The sequence below is a fragment of the Mytilus californianus genome, unplaced genomic scaffold, assembly GCF_021869535.1.
Source record: "Mytilus californianus isolate M0D057914Y unplaced genomic scaffold, xbMytCali1.0.p SCAF_14, whole genome shotgun sequence".
NCBI classification, from domain to species: Eukaryota; Metazoa; Mollusca; class Bivalvia; order Mytilida; family Mytilidae; genus Mytilus; species Mytilus californianus.
The window spans coordinates 10,311,124-10,326,409 of NW_026262626.1; the positions used below are offsets into that span (position 1 = coordinate 10,311,124).

The 15,286-nt window shown below is 32.4% G+C and overlaps 2 protein-coding genes across 7 annotated transcripts in view; one reads left to right on the top strand and one right to left on the bottom strand.

The window, feature by feature from the left end:
- The window catches only part of LOC127724169 (uncharacterized), a 483,200-nt gene that overhangs the window by 368,364 nt on the left and 99,550 nt on the right, over nucleotides 1–15,286 (bottom strand). The gene's annotated exons all lie outside the window — the stretch shown is intronic.
- The window catches only part of LOC127724159 (dynein axonemal heavy chain 1-like), a 103,430-nt gene that overhangs the window by 86,811 nt on the left and 1,333 nt on the right, over nucleotides 1–15,286 (top strand). For all 6 annotated transcript variants that reach the window (XM_052231034.1, XM_052231031.1, XM_052231035.1 and 3 more), the window contains one exon: nucleotides 6,823–7,057. In XM_052231034.1, the coding sequence (XP_052086994.1) occupies nucleotides 6,823–7,057 (235 nt within the window). The remainder of the gene's footprint in view (nucleotides 1–6,822; nucleotides 7,058–15,286) is intronic.

Sequence of the window (15,286 nt, forward strand, 5' to 3'; positions counted from 1 at the left end):
TCAATCACATCTGGGGAAATTCCCTACCTACTTTTTCATCAGTTGAAATAAATTGTTCCATACCTGATTTTGCTTTTTGGAGAAAAAAAAATCAAAATCTAGCTTAAAATGATTTTTTTTATTTAGTTTCAACTTAGTATTATAAAACCACAGGAATTTAAAGCCTATGGAATTAGTCTCATAACAGAAGATATAATTAAAGATACATGTTCTTGATTTCTAAGGAAATCAAGATAAACTTTCACATGAAATTATGTAACACTTGTTTTCTGTACGAAAGTGCATTTACATGATAAATAATTAATAACACATTACTAGTCTTGCAAATTTCAAAGGCAGATTGTGACACGAAATTTACTAGATAACATCTGTCAAACTGTTGTTGTAAACTTTTTACTTATCATTTTTTTATACACTTAAAACTCAGGTTTACATTTGATGATTTTTTTTTAGATTTTTTGGGGGAATATGCATCTAAATGTAATGATATTGTTTAGACAGTTATTTGCCCCTTATAGGGCCACAATTCTGTTCCCCCCATACCCCTGGTCATGGTTTTGTAGTACCTGGACAATGCATGCTGGTATTCTTTTTGAAAAAGGTCCTTTAAGTTACCTATGCTACAAAGTAGACTGTGGTTTCAAGTACCGTAGCTAATACCTTGAGGTCAAGATGGGATATGAACACATAATTTCATTTGAGAATTTGGCCAATGTTTTTTAAAGATTTGAAGAAAACTCAAACCTTCTGATGAGTAGTCAACCAACATTTGGTGCACTACCATTTTTTCTTGAATTCAGAGATTTGCACCTTCCAACCAACCATCCTGTGCAACCCAACTCCCCCTACATTCAGTTGGGTTGAGGAGAAGCAATCGTATACATATTTTGGCCTAATGCCCTCCAACCATAGGGCTACTAATACAACTTTATTTATTTGTTCACTCAGTCATTAGTAGTACATATTGGGTAATCTGAGGTTAATAGGATGCTGAAGCTATGAGAGACGCTAAAATAAGGAGTTGTGAGGTTAAACAATACCAACCTACAGACATACTGTTTTTTTTTATTCCCATCCTACAATAGAGGGGGGCATTTAGTTTTCTAGTCTTTGCATATATGTCCAGTTTTCTGTTCATTCTTCCTGTATAAGGTTTTAAGTTCTCACATTTACCCTATAAGTCACTTTCAGTCCAGAAAACAATATATATTTTAATTTCAAGGACTCACCTCATGCAGGGATGTATAAATCCTTGCCTCATAAGATTTGACTTAAAACAAAAGAAGACATTGATTCATATCCGACATCACCTTTAAAATGCCATAAAAACTCCAACTTTAAAGGGGATTTACCTCATAATTTTGTTTGGGTTAATTATTGTAAAATTATGAATTACATTTAATGTTGGTGCTGAGAGAGTGTATGTAAAGGATCGGGGTTATAGGTCAGGAGTTTTTATTATGATATATTTACCAGTTTACAGTAAATAGATAAACCATACAAAATTGAGGACACTGATCAGTTGACAGTACAATGGAAGTATTATAACTATACTATAGTACTTCTCTGATAGTACCACTTTACTTTGGTGCTGAATATTTCATTGCAAATTGAGAACATCAAGCAATCACCAGAAGTTACCTTATGAAATTTAAATATACAGTAAGAATTTACTACATCTAAACTAACATAAGGTCATATAACAAGGAAATCTGAGGTATATTTGTGTAGTTTTATACAACAGGGTCAAGGTTGCCAATTCATCAGCATGTTCCAGGACATGTTCTAAGAAGTTTACAGGATCTTCCCATCATTTTATTAGTACCGGTCTTCATGGTCTTTATTTATTTTCTGACTACACTGATTTTATGATTCATTCAAAGCACAGCTAGGGCCAGAGATTTTAAGTAAATACATCCATTGATTGGTGATTGCTTTACGTCGCATCAGCACTTATTAAGTAAATACAGTTAAATGATAAGCCATACAAATAAGTTGATAGTACTATGGAAGTATTACAGCAAAAACTATAGTACTTCTATGGTGGTAATATTATCTTAAGCCACTTTCAAAACTACTGTACTGAATATTTCATTACAAATTTGGAACAGCAAGGATTTACCACAAGTCTACTTGTGACATTTAAATACATGTATACACTTAGCATTTACTACATCAATAGATAGATTGGTTTATACATCTATAATGCTATATCTTAATTCATCAACAAATGCAAGGACAAATAACAAGGAAATCTGAGGTTTTATATATCTAAATTAACTTAAAGACAAAAAAAAACAAGAAAATCTGAGGTTTTGTATATCTAAATTAACTTAAGGACATATAACAAGAAAATCTGAGGTTTTGTATATCTAAATTAACGTACGGACAAATAACAAGAAAATCTGAGGATTTATTTATTTATAACAAGGTCAAGGTCAAAATTTTCAATACATGTTCTAAGAAGTTATACAGGATGTTCCCATCATTTTATTACCAGTGTCATTTAATTTTTTTTTTTTTTGGAACGATTGACTACAATTATTTTGTATCATTAAAAACATGAAAACAAACAACTAATATTTAATTTATCTTTAGAATTAAGAGAATAAACCAGTAAGGTTTTATTATATTTACAATGTAAAGGACAGCTTCAACACCCGTGGGAGACATGTTTAATCTGAAATCGGATCTTTAATTCAATTCGTCACGATTGATCTTGTTGATCTAATATATTGGGTGAATAATATAATTTACAATGAATTAATACTTTTAATGAAATAGTCTTTTTATAGACAAATCCAATAAGATGTTTATGAATTTGTCATGAAGTTGTAAGGTGGGCTTGTAGGTAGATGTGATTTATTTGATTTGGAAATATTTGTTTCAGTAAATGTGCAGTATTGATAATTTTGTAAACTTTGTTATTTTGTGTCCATGACACGCAATATATAAAAATAAGAAGATGTGGTATGCTTGCCAATGAGACAACTCTCCACCAGAGACCAAATGATGTAGAAGTTAGCAAGTTGACCTTTTAAAAATAACGGTACATTTGATCCCCGTTTTTATACAGAAATTACCTTTAAGCTTTAGAAAGTTACGAAGTTTATAGGTTCATTAGATTTTGATCATTATATTTGTACTTGGCAGGGCATATACTCTACGATTCATTTTTGTTCAAGATTTCATCAAATTGATGATTTTTTTTCAGTGTACGTCAGTTCCATCAAATAATGACGTTTTTTCTGTTGTCATCAACATACATTATCTATACTATATTACTTTTCTACTTATCTTTTAATTTCATTGCATTTGATTTAACTAGCAAATGTATTTTTCTCTCTTTTTCACTAAAGCAATAAAAATTTATCTACTTTTAATGCATTTAGATCTATATATTTTCAATTTATAATCTTTTCTTCATTTTGAATAGATTACCATAAAAGTGCATCGACCACTAGAAATAAGTTGCTGTATCAAACTAGTTAGCTCTAAAAGTTACGAGCTTTTATCATATAATTAAGAGAATTTACTTTCTAAACAGGAAAGTTATTTTGGGGTTTGTTTGGCTATAAAAAATGTTCATGTCACTAACCACTTGTACATGTAGGTTAAATTGCATTTAGACAATTGGACTATTAGTAAACTTTTTTTCTTGTAAATTTAGAAATCATAGGAAATTTACACTTTCATATATTTTGGGATTGACCCTCCCCAAATCCCCCCTCTTCCCACTATTTTATCAATTCTGTTTAAGCAATTGGTCTTATGTTTTATTCTTGAATCATTTCAGTTCCCCCATCTGATTAAACATTTGTTTTCACTGCCATGTTTTGAACCATTGAATTATGACTTTCTGATCCTTTGAGTAAAACATTAAGCATCATAAGTTCATGTATAAATATGAAAAGAAGGCCAATAGAAATGCAAGAAATGATTTTCAGAGTCACTTTTGGTCCTTTTTTGATCACTCTGGACCAAATGCAAAGGTGCATTGTTAAACAATATTAATGTGTTCAATAATTTTTGCAAGAGGGGTTAATCATAGTTGAGATTTGCCTTCCAAGGTGCCAATGGACTATTTTCATATTACCAACTTACTCTGATTATACAGGTTACCTACTCTGTGGTAAGGCACTCTGGTACTCGGTCAAGTAAGAGCAACTAAAAGAAGTGAAATCAAGCTCTTCATTACTTAATTGATAGGGGTTCTGTTACCCCACCCTTTTCATATAATTTAGATTTTAAAAATATATACCTTTTCATATATTGCATAGGTAAAACTGTTACCTTTTCCCCATATTGTTTGGGTTTCTGTGGTGTGTAATGTAAAAGTGGAATACCAAAAGTTATGGGAACTTTATTGACCTTATCATATATTTGTGATAGTTTTCCCGACCTATTCACATATTTTCAAGCTTGCGGCACGTCCTATCACCTTGTATATAGGAAGCCCCCCTCCCCTGAGTGATAAATTATGTACTTCAGAGTCAAAAGTCTGTAATATTAAAATATTCCATTACAATTTTTCTGTAAAAATGTAGAGTTTATAAACTTCTTGATCCTAAAATTGGAATTCTCTAAAAATTGTCAGAACTAATCTGTATGCATATGTCATATGATATCTGAACAATATTGCAATGATCTGTCAACTTTATAGTAGATAGGATGGTTAGAATTTTATAATGGAAGATGCATGCAGGTGTTGCTTTTCTATTGGCACTCAGTATATTATATAATTTATATAAAGTATAAAAAATACCTTTTGAGTGTTGGTGTTGCATAATACACAACAATATTGACATTTCATTAAGTTTTGTACATGTGCTTGAAATTTCAGAGTTAATAACAGTTTTTGCATCCCGAAACATGGATTCCAAAATCTGTTACCATTATTTATTAAAATATATTTATCTGATATGTTGGAGGACATTTGTGACATTAACCATGGTCATGTTTGTTATTACTGGTAGATCGCCGCGATATATCCTTTTTGTGCTGATGTGGCATAAAGCAATCACCAATCAATTAATCAATATTACTGGTAAAGGGAGATTATAATACAAAATGAGTATTGAAACTTATTAAATATCCATAAGACTCATGAAACTTATGATGTTTCCAAACATATAGAGTCTTGAAACTTAAATACAATTCTCATAAAGGTCTGTTACCAGTTCCTGATACAAGAGGAGATAACAATCTTCTCATATAATAGGAAACCAGTTAAAAAAAAAAACATTTCACATGTAATAAGAGACTGGCTACTATAGTCACTCCTCGTACATAAAATTACTGGTAATTAGACACTTATACGTGAGGAGATTGTATTACAATGACTTGTACTTCAAAGTTTTAAGTGACTTTTCCCAGAATCAGGTTCACTGAATTGAAGTTTTATTTAGGAGACTGGGTAATAGACTTCAGATATGCTTTGATACAAGCTTTATATATACGTGTAATAAGAGACTGGTTTTTCCATAATAACAAATTTTTTGCTTTTAAAAATTGGCTGTCTTCATTTTTTGCAGGTTAAGTATTTTATGTTACAAAATATGAGTTTAAGGCATCAAGCAGATAAAATGGCTTTATACCAGTTTTTTTTTTTTTATTTTTATTTTTAGAGAATAAAGTTTTAAAGTTTTAAAAATGTTTATTGCTGGATATAAGTATTTTGAATATTGCTATATATCATGTGTTGCCATATACTGCCTTTACCATAATTCCTGGAAAGAAATAGATTGAATGATAAAACTATAAATTAGTTTTTAGTCCTGCCCGATAGTAAATTCCATGTTTTCTTCAGCCTTCTCCATGTTTGTTATTTTTTTTTTTTAAATTAAAGTTTTAGATTTCCTTTTATTAAATCAATGATTGAACATAAATTTGATTAACTTCTCTGACTGTGATGTCACAGCTGATAGACCGATTTATATCTTATGGATGCAGTAATCAATTTATTCATTGCTCATAAAAAGAAAAAAATCTGTCTCTGTAATTGGATGAAATCTATGAATTTTATCTCAAATGTCCTATGGTGGGATATTTGTTGACAAAATTGATTAAATAACAAATTTACGATGAAATCAACATTTACAATCCGCCTAACTTAGAAAGCTGTTACCATAGTTATTGATCTGTACTTTTGTATATATCTTATACAACCGATATTCATCAAATTTTGTCCAATGTAGAGTTGAAAATAATTATAACAGTTTTTTACAGTTATGATATAACAATACTATTTAAATCTTTTATTAGTTTTCCAATTAGTTTAAGTTTTGCTGAATCAGTAATTTTCTTGTACTTTTGTTGAATACTTAAAAAAAGATGTACAGTCCTTTCTAGTATTGCCTTTTTACACAGACTTTGATCCTTGAATCTAGTCAAGTGTATGAGCCAACTTTTAAAAGTTAAAAATCACATTAAAGAAATGCAGTGATCTAAGAATTGCAAATTTAGAAACATTGGACAAATTGGTAAAAGAGCTTGTCTAACATTTAGATCCCAGTTCTTTTACCAAAATTTAAGAATTTTGGCTTGGATTTATTGAAAACAGTGTCTAATTTTACTGTTAACAAGAACAAAATGTTGGTAGAGACATGGAAGTGGAATATTCCATAAATATTTTTTTGTTTTTTTTTCTCATTATTTAAAAACATGGCAATTAAATTCTTGAATAGTTTAAACAAAAAATAAAGTTTGATTTACCAGAATGAACAATTTTTACTATAAAAATGTCCACCTTTTAAAATGTACCGTTGATAAACAGTCTTAAAATGACATTATTTTCAACAGTTCTTACTTCTGATTCTATAGGTACAGAGAGAAGCCAGAGAAGAATTGAAAGAAAGCCCAGCAGACGGTTGTTACATCTATGGATTGTATGCTGAGGGTTGTCGCTGGGATTTTGCTCGCCATATGTTAGGAGAGTCACGTCCAAAGGAGCTTTATACTGAAATGCCAGTACTTTGGCTACAACCAGAATCCAATCGGAAAATCCCAACTGAAGGAGTCTATGATTGCCCTGCATATAAAACACTTACAAGAGCTGGTATGTATTTACAGGAGGGAGGGAAATTTATCCAGATCCATAAAATCCTTATAAACCCTGCAGTTTACCCTTAGATACTGATAAAAAGTAAAATCACAAAAATACTGAACTCCGAGGAAAATTCAAAAAGGAAAGTCCCAATCAAATAGCAAAATCAAAAAACAAACACATCAAACGAATGGATTACAACTGTCATATTCCTGACTTGGTACAGGCATTTTCTTAAGTAGAAAATGGTGGATTGAACCTGGTTTTATAGCTAGCTAAACCTCTCACTTGTATGACAGTATATTTCTTATCAGAAATATCTTATGTGTCCAGGCTTCCCTTATAAAAGATCTGATCATGCTGTTTTAGTATCTGATTACTTTTTTGGGGGATTCTTTGGTTTTATTGTAAAATTACAAACCTTAAGAAATGCTAAGCAAGAACTTCATTGGTTGGTGTAAAATTATCAGAACAAAAATTAGAATGGAGTGTTAATTGTCATATCCTTGTACTTGTAAGCCAATCATGATTATGGGATCTGTATTATACGCCAATACTTAATACCTTCCATCCTTTATGGTTGGATTTTACATAGATAAATAAAATCGTATAATATAAGCAAAATGAGGATGTTAAATTTGATGTATGCCTTTTTAGCTCACCTGGCCCAAAGGGCCAAGTGAGCTTTTCTCATCACTTGGCGTCCGTCGTCCGTCATCCGTAAACTTTTACAAAAATCTTCTTCTCTGAAACTACTGGGCCAAATTGAACCAAACTTGGCCACAATCATCATTAGGGTATTTAGTTTAAAAAATGTGTCTGGTGACCCGGCCAACCAACCAAGATGGCCACCATGGCTAAAAATAGAACATAGGGGTAAAATGTAGATTTTGGCTTATATCTCTGAAACCAAAGCATTGAGAGCAAATCTGACATGGGGTAAAAATGTTAATCAGGTCAAGATCTATCTGCCCTGAAATTTTCAGATGAATCGGACAACCTGTTGTTAGGTTGCTGCCCCTGAATTAGTAATTTTAAGGAAATTTTGTCGTATTTGGTTATTATCTTGAATATTATTATAGATAGAGATAAACTGTAAACAGCAATAATGTTCAGCAAAGTAAGTTCTACAAATAAGTCAACATGACCAAAATGGTCAGTTGACCCCTTAAGGAGTTATTGCCCTTTTATAGTCAATTTTTAACAATTTTTCGTAAATCTTTTACAAAAATCCTCCTCTGAAAATACTAAGATGAATTTAACCAAAGTTGTAAACAATCATTATTAGGTATGTAGTTTAAAAATTGTGTCTGATGACCTCGCCCGTGAACCAAGATGGCGGACATGGCTAATAATAGTACATAGGGTAAAATGCAGTTTTGGGCTCATATATCTAAACCCAAAGCATTTCGAGCAAATCTTTCAAAAACGAAATTGTTCATTAGGTCAAGATCTATCTGCCCTTAAATTTTCAGACCATTCAGGCAACCCGTTGTTGGGTTGCTGCCCCTGAAATGGTAATTTTTAGAAATTTTTTCAGCTTTAGGTTATTATCTTGAATATTATTATAGATAGAGATAAACTGTAAACAGCAATAATGTACAGCAAAGTAAGACCTACAAATAAGTCAACATGACCAAAATGGTCAATTGACCCCTTAAGGAGTTATTGCTCTTTATAATCAATTTTTATCAATTTTCATAAATTTTGTAAATTTTTACAAAATAATTTCCACTGAAACTACTGGGCCAAGTTCATTATAGATAGAGATAATTGTAAGCATCAAGAATGTTCAGTAAAGTAAGATCTACAAACACATCACCATCACCAAAACACAATTTTGTCATGAATCCATCTGTGTCCTTTGTTTAATATGCACATAGACCAAGGTGAGCGACACAGGCTCTTTAGAGCCTCTAGTTGTGCTTCTTCGTTACATTTGTTTGTTTTTATAGTGATTAAGATGATAACACAATGTTGACTGCTATACCCTTATTTTTGACATTTTTACCTATTGTGTCTGTTTGTTTTGTTCACGCATCGTTGTCAATATAATGGAATTTGATGCGACTGTCATACAAGTGAGAGGTTTAGCTAGCTATAAAACCAGGTTCAATCCACCATTTTCTACATAAGAAAATGCCTGTACCAAGTCAGGATTATGACAGTTGTTATCCATTCATTTGATGTGTTTGTTTTTTTGATTTTGCCATTTGATTGGGGACTTTCCTTTTTGAATTTTCCTCAGAGTTCAGTATTTTTGTGATTTTACCTTTTAATCCCATTCAACTGTGTTGAAGAAAATAGAGGAGAAATCTTACATGTTTAATGAAACTTGAGCCTAGTAGTACATGTAATTTTGTGCACAAAAAAAAAATCCAATAGATGAAATTTGTTATTGTTCAATATGTAAATCACACTAAAAGCTGGTGTGTATTTATGTAGTGGAAAGGAAGACTTTGTTTAGGCTTACACAAGGCTGATAGAACTAAGAAGTTTGATTGAAAACAACTGATATCCATATACCTGCACTAGTATATGAGGTTTTCATTTCTGTATTATTTTAATATTAAGACCATTTTTGTCGAGCCTGCTACTTTTGTCGCAGAAAGCTCGACATAGGGATAGTGATCCGGCGGCGGCGTTAGCTAACTTCTTAAAAGCTTTATATTTTAGAAGGTGGAAGGTCTGGATGCTTCATACTTTGTATATGGATGCCTCATGTTACGAAGTTTCCGTCAGTCACATGTCCAATGTCCTTGACCTCATTTTCATTGTTCAGTGACTACTTGAAAAAAAAGTTAAGATTTTTTGTAATGTTAAATTCTCTCTTATTATAAGTAATAGGATAACTGTATTTGGTATGTACGTACCTTGCAAGGTCCTCATGCCTGTCAGACAGTTTTCACTTGACCTCGACCTCATTTCATGGATCAGTGAACAAGGTTAAGTTTTGGTGGTCAGGTCCATATCTCAGATACTATAAGCAATAGGTCTAGTATATTCGGTGTATGGAAGGACTGTAAGGTGTACATGTCCAACTGGCAGGTGTCATCTGACCTTGACCTCATTTTCAAGGTTCATTGCTCAGTGTTAAGTTTTTGTGTTTTGGTCTGTTTTTCTTAAACTAAAAGCAATAGGTCAACTATATTTGTTGTATGGAAGAATTGTTAGCTGTACATGCCTGCCTAGCATGGTTCATCTGACCTTGACCTCATTTTCATGGTTCATTGGTCAATGTTTAGTTTACTTGGTTAATAATAAGTTTATGTGACAGTTGTAATAAAGCTTTATATTTAGGACTATCAACATAATATCAATGATTAGTAAAGAAGGCGAGACATTTCAGCGTGTGCACTCTTCTGGATTTCAATTATTTTTTAAGCCAGTCCTCTTGAATTTTACTAGTTTTTCGCCCAAATTTAGCTCCCTATTATACACTATTCTGTCACTCATTTTTCTCTTAGACTATATTTTTTTTAACCATTATTTTGTATTCTGTTAACCCTATCTTGACCCTTAAATATAGAATTTTAAGGGGGAAAATGGAATGGTTAAAATTAGGGATGATGAAAAAAAAGAGGTGAGAAAATAATGTGTAAGAGAGGAAAGAGGAAGGTTTTACCCCTACTTCACTCATAAAGAAATAAGAATACAAGGAGTATCACATGATGTAAACTAACAGCAGTTAACTAAACAACAAGACAATAAAGACACCTTCACAACATTTATTTTTGTTTTACATGTGACAAATCTAAAAACCTTAATCCAGATATAGACAGAAGAGAATATTGCACTTAAGGATCAGCTGTTTGATATGGAATCAGATGCCAGATGTATCTGATTACCATTTTACTTGTCACTTTATGTTCACTAGCATGTGAGCTTGTGTTTGATGGTCCAATTATAATTGTGACAGAACTGAGTTATTTATAAATATAAAAAGGTAAGGAGATGTGGTATGATTGCCAATGAGACAACTATCCACCAGAGACCAATAACAACTACATGTCATTGTGCAGCCTTCGACAATGAAAAAAACTCAAATGGTTTTATAAGCTATTAAAGGCCCCCGGATGGAAACCTTTAAACCATAAGCCTAATGTATGCTAAAAACAATAAAGAGAAAAACAGTATTGTTTTTGGTTAGGGATATTTTAGGGAATTAATTTGTAGGAATACTTTTGTTTGTCAAAAGTACCTTTCATTTTCATACAAATGTTCTCTATTGCCTGAGGTGTTGAGGGTCTCAAAGGTCCTACTTTTATTGCCTGGGTGGCTGGGAGTCTTGGTGATCTTTTTAATTGGTCCTACATTTATTGCCTGTGGGGTTGAGGGTCTCAGTGGTCTGTTTAGTTGGTCCTTCCTTTATTGCCTGGGTGGTTGAGGGTCTAAGTGGTCTGTTTAGTTGGTCCTACCTTTATTGCCTGGGTGGTTGAGGGTCTCAGTGGTCTGTTTAGTTGGTCCTGCCTTTATTGCCTGGATGGTTGAGGGTCTCAGTGGTCTGTTTAGTTGGTCCTACCTTTATTGCGCCTGGATGGTTGAGGGTCTCAGCGGTCTGTATAGTTGGTCCCACCTTTATTGCCTGGGTGGTTGAGGGTCTCAGTGGTCTGTTTAGTTGGTCCTACCTTTATTGCCTGGGTGGTTGAGGGTCTCAGTGGTCTGTTTAGTTGGTCCTACCTTTTTTGCCTGGGTGGTTGAGGGTCTAAGTGGTCTGTTTAGTTGGTCCTCCCTTTATTGCCTGTGTGGTTGATGGTCTCAGTGGTCTGTTTGTTGGTCCTACATTTTTGCCTGTGTGGTTGAGGGTCTCAGTGGTCTGTTTAGTTGGTCCTTCCTTTATTGCCTGGGTGGCTAGGGGTCTCACTGATCTGTTTAGTTGGTCCTACCTTTATTGCCAGTGTGGTTGAGAATCTGGGTGATCTGTTTAGTTGGTCCTACCTTTATTGCCTGTGTGGTTGAGGGTCTCAGTGCTCTGTTTAGTTGGTCCTTCCTTTATTGCCTGGGTGGTTAATGGTCTCAGTGGTCTGTTTAGTTGGTCCAATCTTTATTGCCTCGGTGGTTGAGGGTCTCAGTCATCTGTTTAGTTGGTCCTTCCTTTATTGTCCGGGTGGTTGGGGTCTTAGTGGTCTGTTTACTTGGTCCTTCTTTTATTGCCTGGGTGGTTGAGGGTATCATAGGACTGTTTAGTTAGTCCTAACTGTGTGGCTGGGGGTCTTTGTGATCTGTTTAGTTGGTCCTACCTTTATTGCCAGTGTGGTTGATTGTCTCAGTGATCTGTTTAGTTGGTCCTACCTTTATTGCCTGGGTGGTTGAGGGTCTCAGTGGTCTGTTTATATGGTCCTACCTTTATTGCCTGGATGGTTAATGGTCTCAGTGGTCTGTTAAGTTGGTCCAACCTTTATTGACTGGGTGGTTGAGGGTTTCAGTGGTCTGTTAAGTTGGTCCTTCCTTTATTGCCTGTGTGGTTTATGGTCTTGTGGTCTGTTTAGTTGGTCCTACCTTTATTGCCTGGGTGGTTTATGGTCTCAGTAGTCTGTTTAGTTGGTCCTTTCTTTATTGCCTAAGTGGTTAAGGGTCTCAGTTGTCTGTTTAGTTGGTACTACCTTTATTGTGAAAGTCTTGATCACTTCTGCCTATCAACATTAATTAAAAATTATTAGATGGAATGTATCTTTTGTCAGTTACTTTCAAAAGGCCATGGTTTATTAATTTTTCTAAAGATGTTAAAAAATTACTCTGGAAATTTGCAAAAGGACAAAGTGGGTCCCACCCATTGTCACTTCATGCAATAGAATACCCCCAGCAACCTAGTTTCTTCTACTTAAAATAACCGACTTCAATTAATTTGCGGAATGAACATAAAGTTTCATCACAACTCAACAAACAAACATATATATAGGTTATCAAAGTTGTAGCTAAGACTGACGCCAGTGGTTTAATTTAGTAGGCCAGGTTTAGGGTATGGTTCTTTGAGAAGTCACTTGAAAATCATTTAGCCTCTTTTAAGATGAAGAACTGCGAAAAAAGTAATGTTTTGGTTATTTGAGCTCTTTCATTGGCAGTTTCCATCTTTAAACCTCTTCTATTCATTAGTTTATAAGTTAAAACATATAAGAAAAAGTTTGTTTTTGTTTGTTTTTTTTGTAAAGAAAACTTTATAATTTTTCAGGCTAACAGACAATTTTTAACTGCTAACAAAATGTACTCGTAAAGTTGAAAGATGAAAGTTTCCCCAAAAACTTTCTATTTATGTAAAGTTTTTGCTTAGTGCCATCAAAATTCTAGATTGCATAGATGTTATTCACAGAATTGCCTGAAAATGCTATGTATTAAGATTTACTACTGTTATTTATTGTTGAAATGGATTAAGTTAAAAGTATGATATCATACAATTCGCAGAAAGCCAAATAAGACTTTTCCTGAAATGAAAACATAACTAAATACATAGAATTACATATTGATTTGTAGCATTGCTAGGATCTATATTTTTGCCCTGCTGTCACACTTTAATATTGATATGAAGATGAGACATGTAATTTATGGTTAACAATTTATAATGGCTATAATCCATATATATAAATAAAAAAATTATAATTATCAGAAAAGTTGAAATGTTAATAATGATTTATATCCCATAATGATTTGCACAGGATCACTTATTGAAAAGGTTTTGGGGAGGGGATTTGAAAACCCCTTTAGTGATACAAAACAGCAAACTGTAATAACAAATATACTGAGTAAGTTAAGTTTAGCAACATACATTTTAATTTAAAATCTTCGAAATAAACATTTACAAAGATGGGGAAATATATTTTTAATATTTTTTACTGTCAATAAAGAATTGACTCTTTGACATATGGTTTATTTTCTTTGATACAATAAATTGTTTATTGTTATTTTTAGAAGTATAATTAATTTTTGAAATATAGCATTAAAAATATTTGTTGCTAAATTAATTTTTTTTACTCAGTATTACTTTGAGTTATTTTCAAAGTAAAATATGGTTGTGTTCAATTTTTTCATAATATAAATTTGTGGGTTTTTTAATTTTCAATTTTTAGGGAAAAAAAATCAACAACAAAAAATTGACGAATATAATTCATTAGAAATACTTTAGGTGTCAAACCACCAATTCACCCACTCCAATTTAGAAGTATGTAAAGTAGCCCTTCCTTGACAAAAAATAGTGCTTTTGATGTCATTGTTTACTTAAACTAACCAACAAATTTGCAGAAATGAAACTTGTTGAAAGAGAAATATATGTAGACCATTTTGAGCCAAAATTTACTTGTCCATGAGTTTACATGAAAAATTGAGAATTAATGCACTCCATAGTATACTTATTTAAGATGATTTTTAGCAGTACTTGTCTTCCGAATGTTAGTATTTCCTTGCAAGACTTTAAACATAGGTTGAAAACTGGCATGAAGAAATATGATACATGTACAATTCAGGATATACCTGGTTTCTATGAAGTTAAACTTAAGGTAAAATATTTAGAAAGCTGAGAAATTTGTAAAATTTGTTTGAATAGATAGGGATTTTGAATTGGTGGTCTGACACCTATATGTGTGTAAGTATACAATGGTTATTAATTTAATTATTGCATCCATTAAATGAATAAATTTACCATTATTAACAAAAAATCAAAGTGTGTTAGAATACATGCAAAAACTTTACTTGTAGCTATCAATAAATGGGAAATATATGAAATCAAATTTTTAGAAAATTCAATAAAATAAAAACATGGAGATGTGGTATGAGTGCCAATGAGACAACTATCCTCCAGAGTTCAAATGAACAGGATGTGAAGGTCATTTAGATAAATATTTTATCCCAAATTTTCACCCAGAAAAAAATCACGACATAATTTAAATTTAAAACCCCACTGAGGTAAGTACACCTAAACTTCACACGTTATAGACCTTTACTGTTAGATATTACAATAAAAGATTGTCAGCTCTTCAAATAATGACCATTCTATTTTATTGCTTTTATTCCTTGATTAAACATTTTCCATTATAATTATGTAAACTTTTAAACTGCTTATGGCCAACTGCATTTAGAAAATCTATCCTGGGGATAAATTAAGTAATTCCATTTTTCGATTGTATTGGTGTGGAAAATTTTAAAACTACATTCTTTTTATATTGTAAAACAAGCTTTTTTTTAAACTATTTTAGTTGATATAAAATCCAAATTACTTGAATCCAAGTAATTTAATTTCCACGGATAATAGTT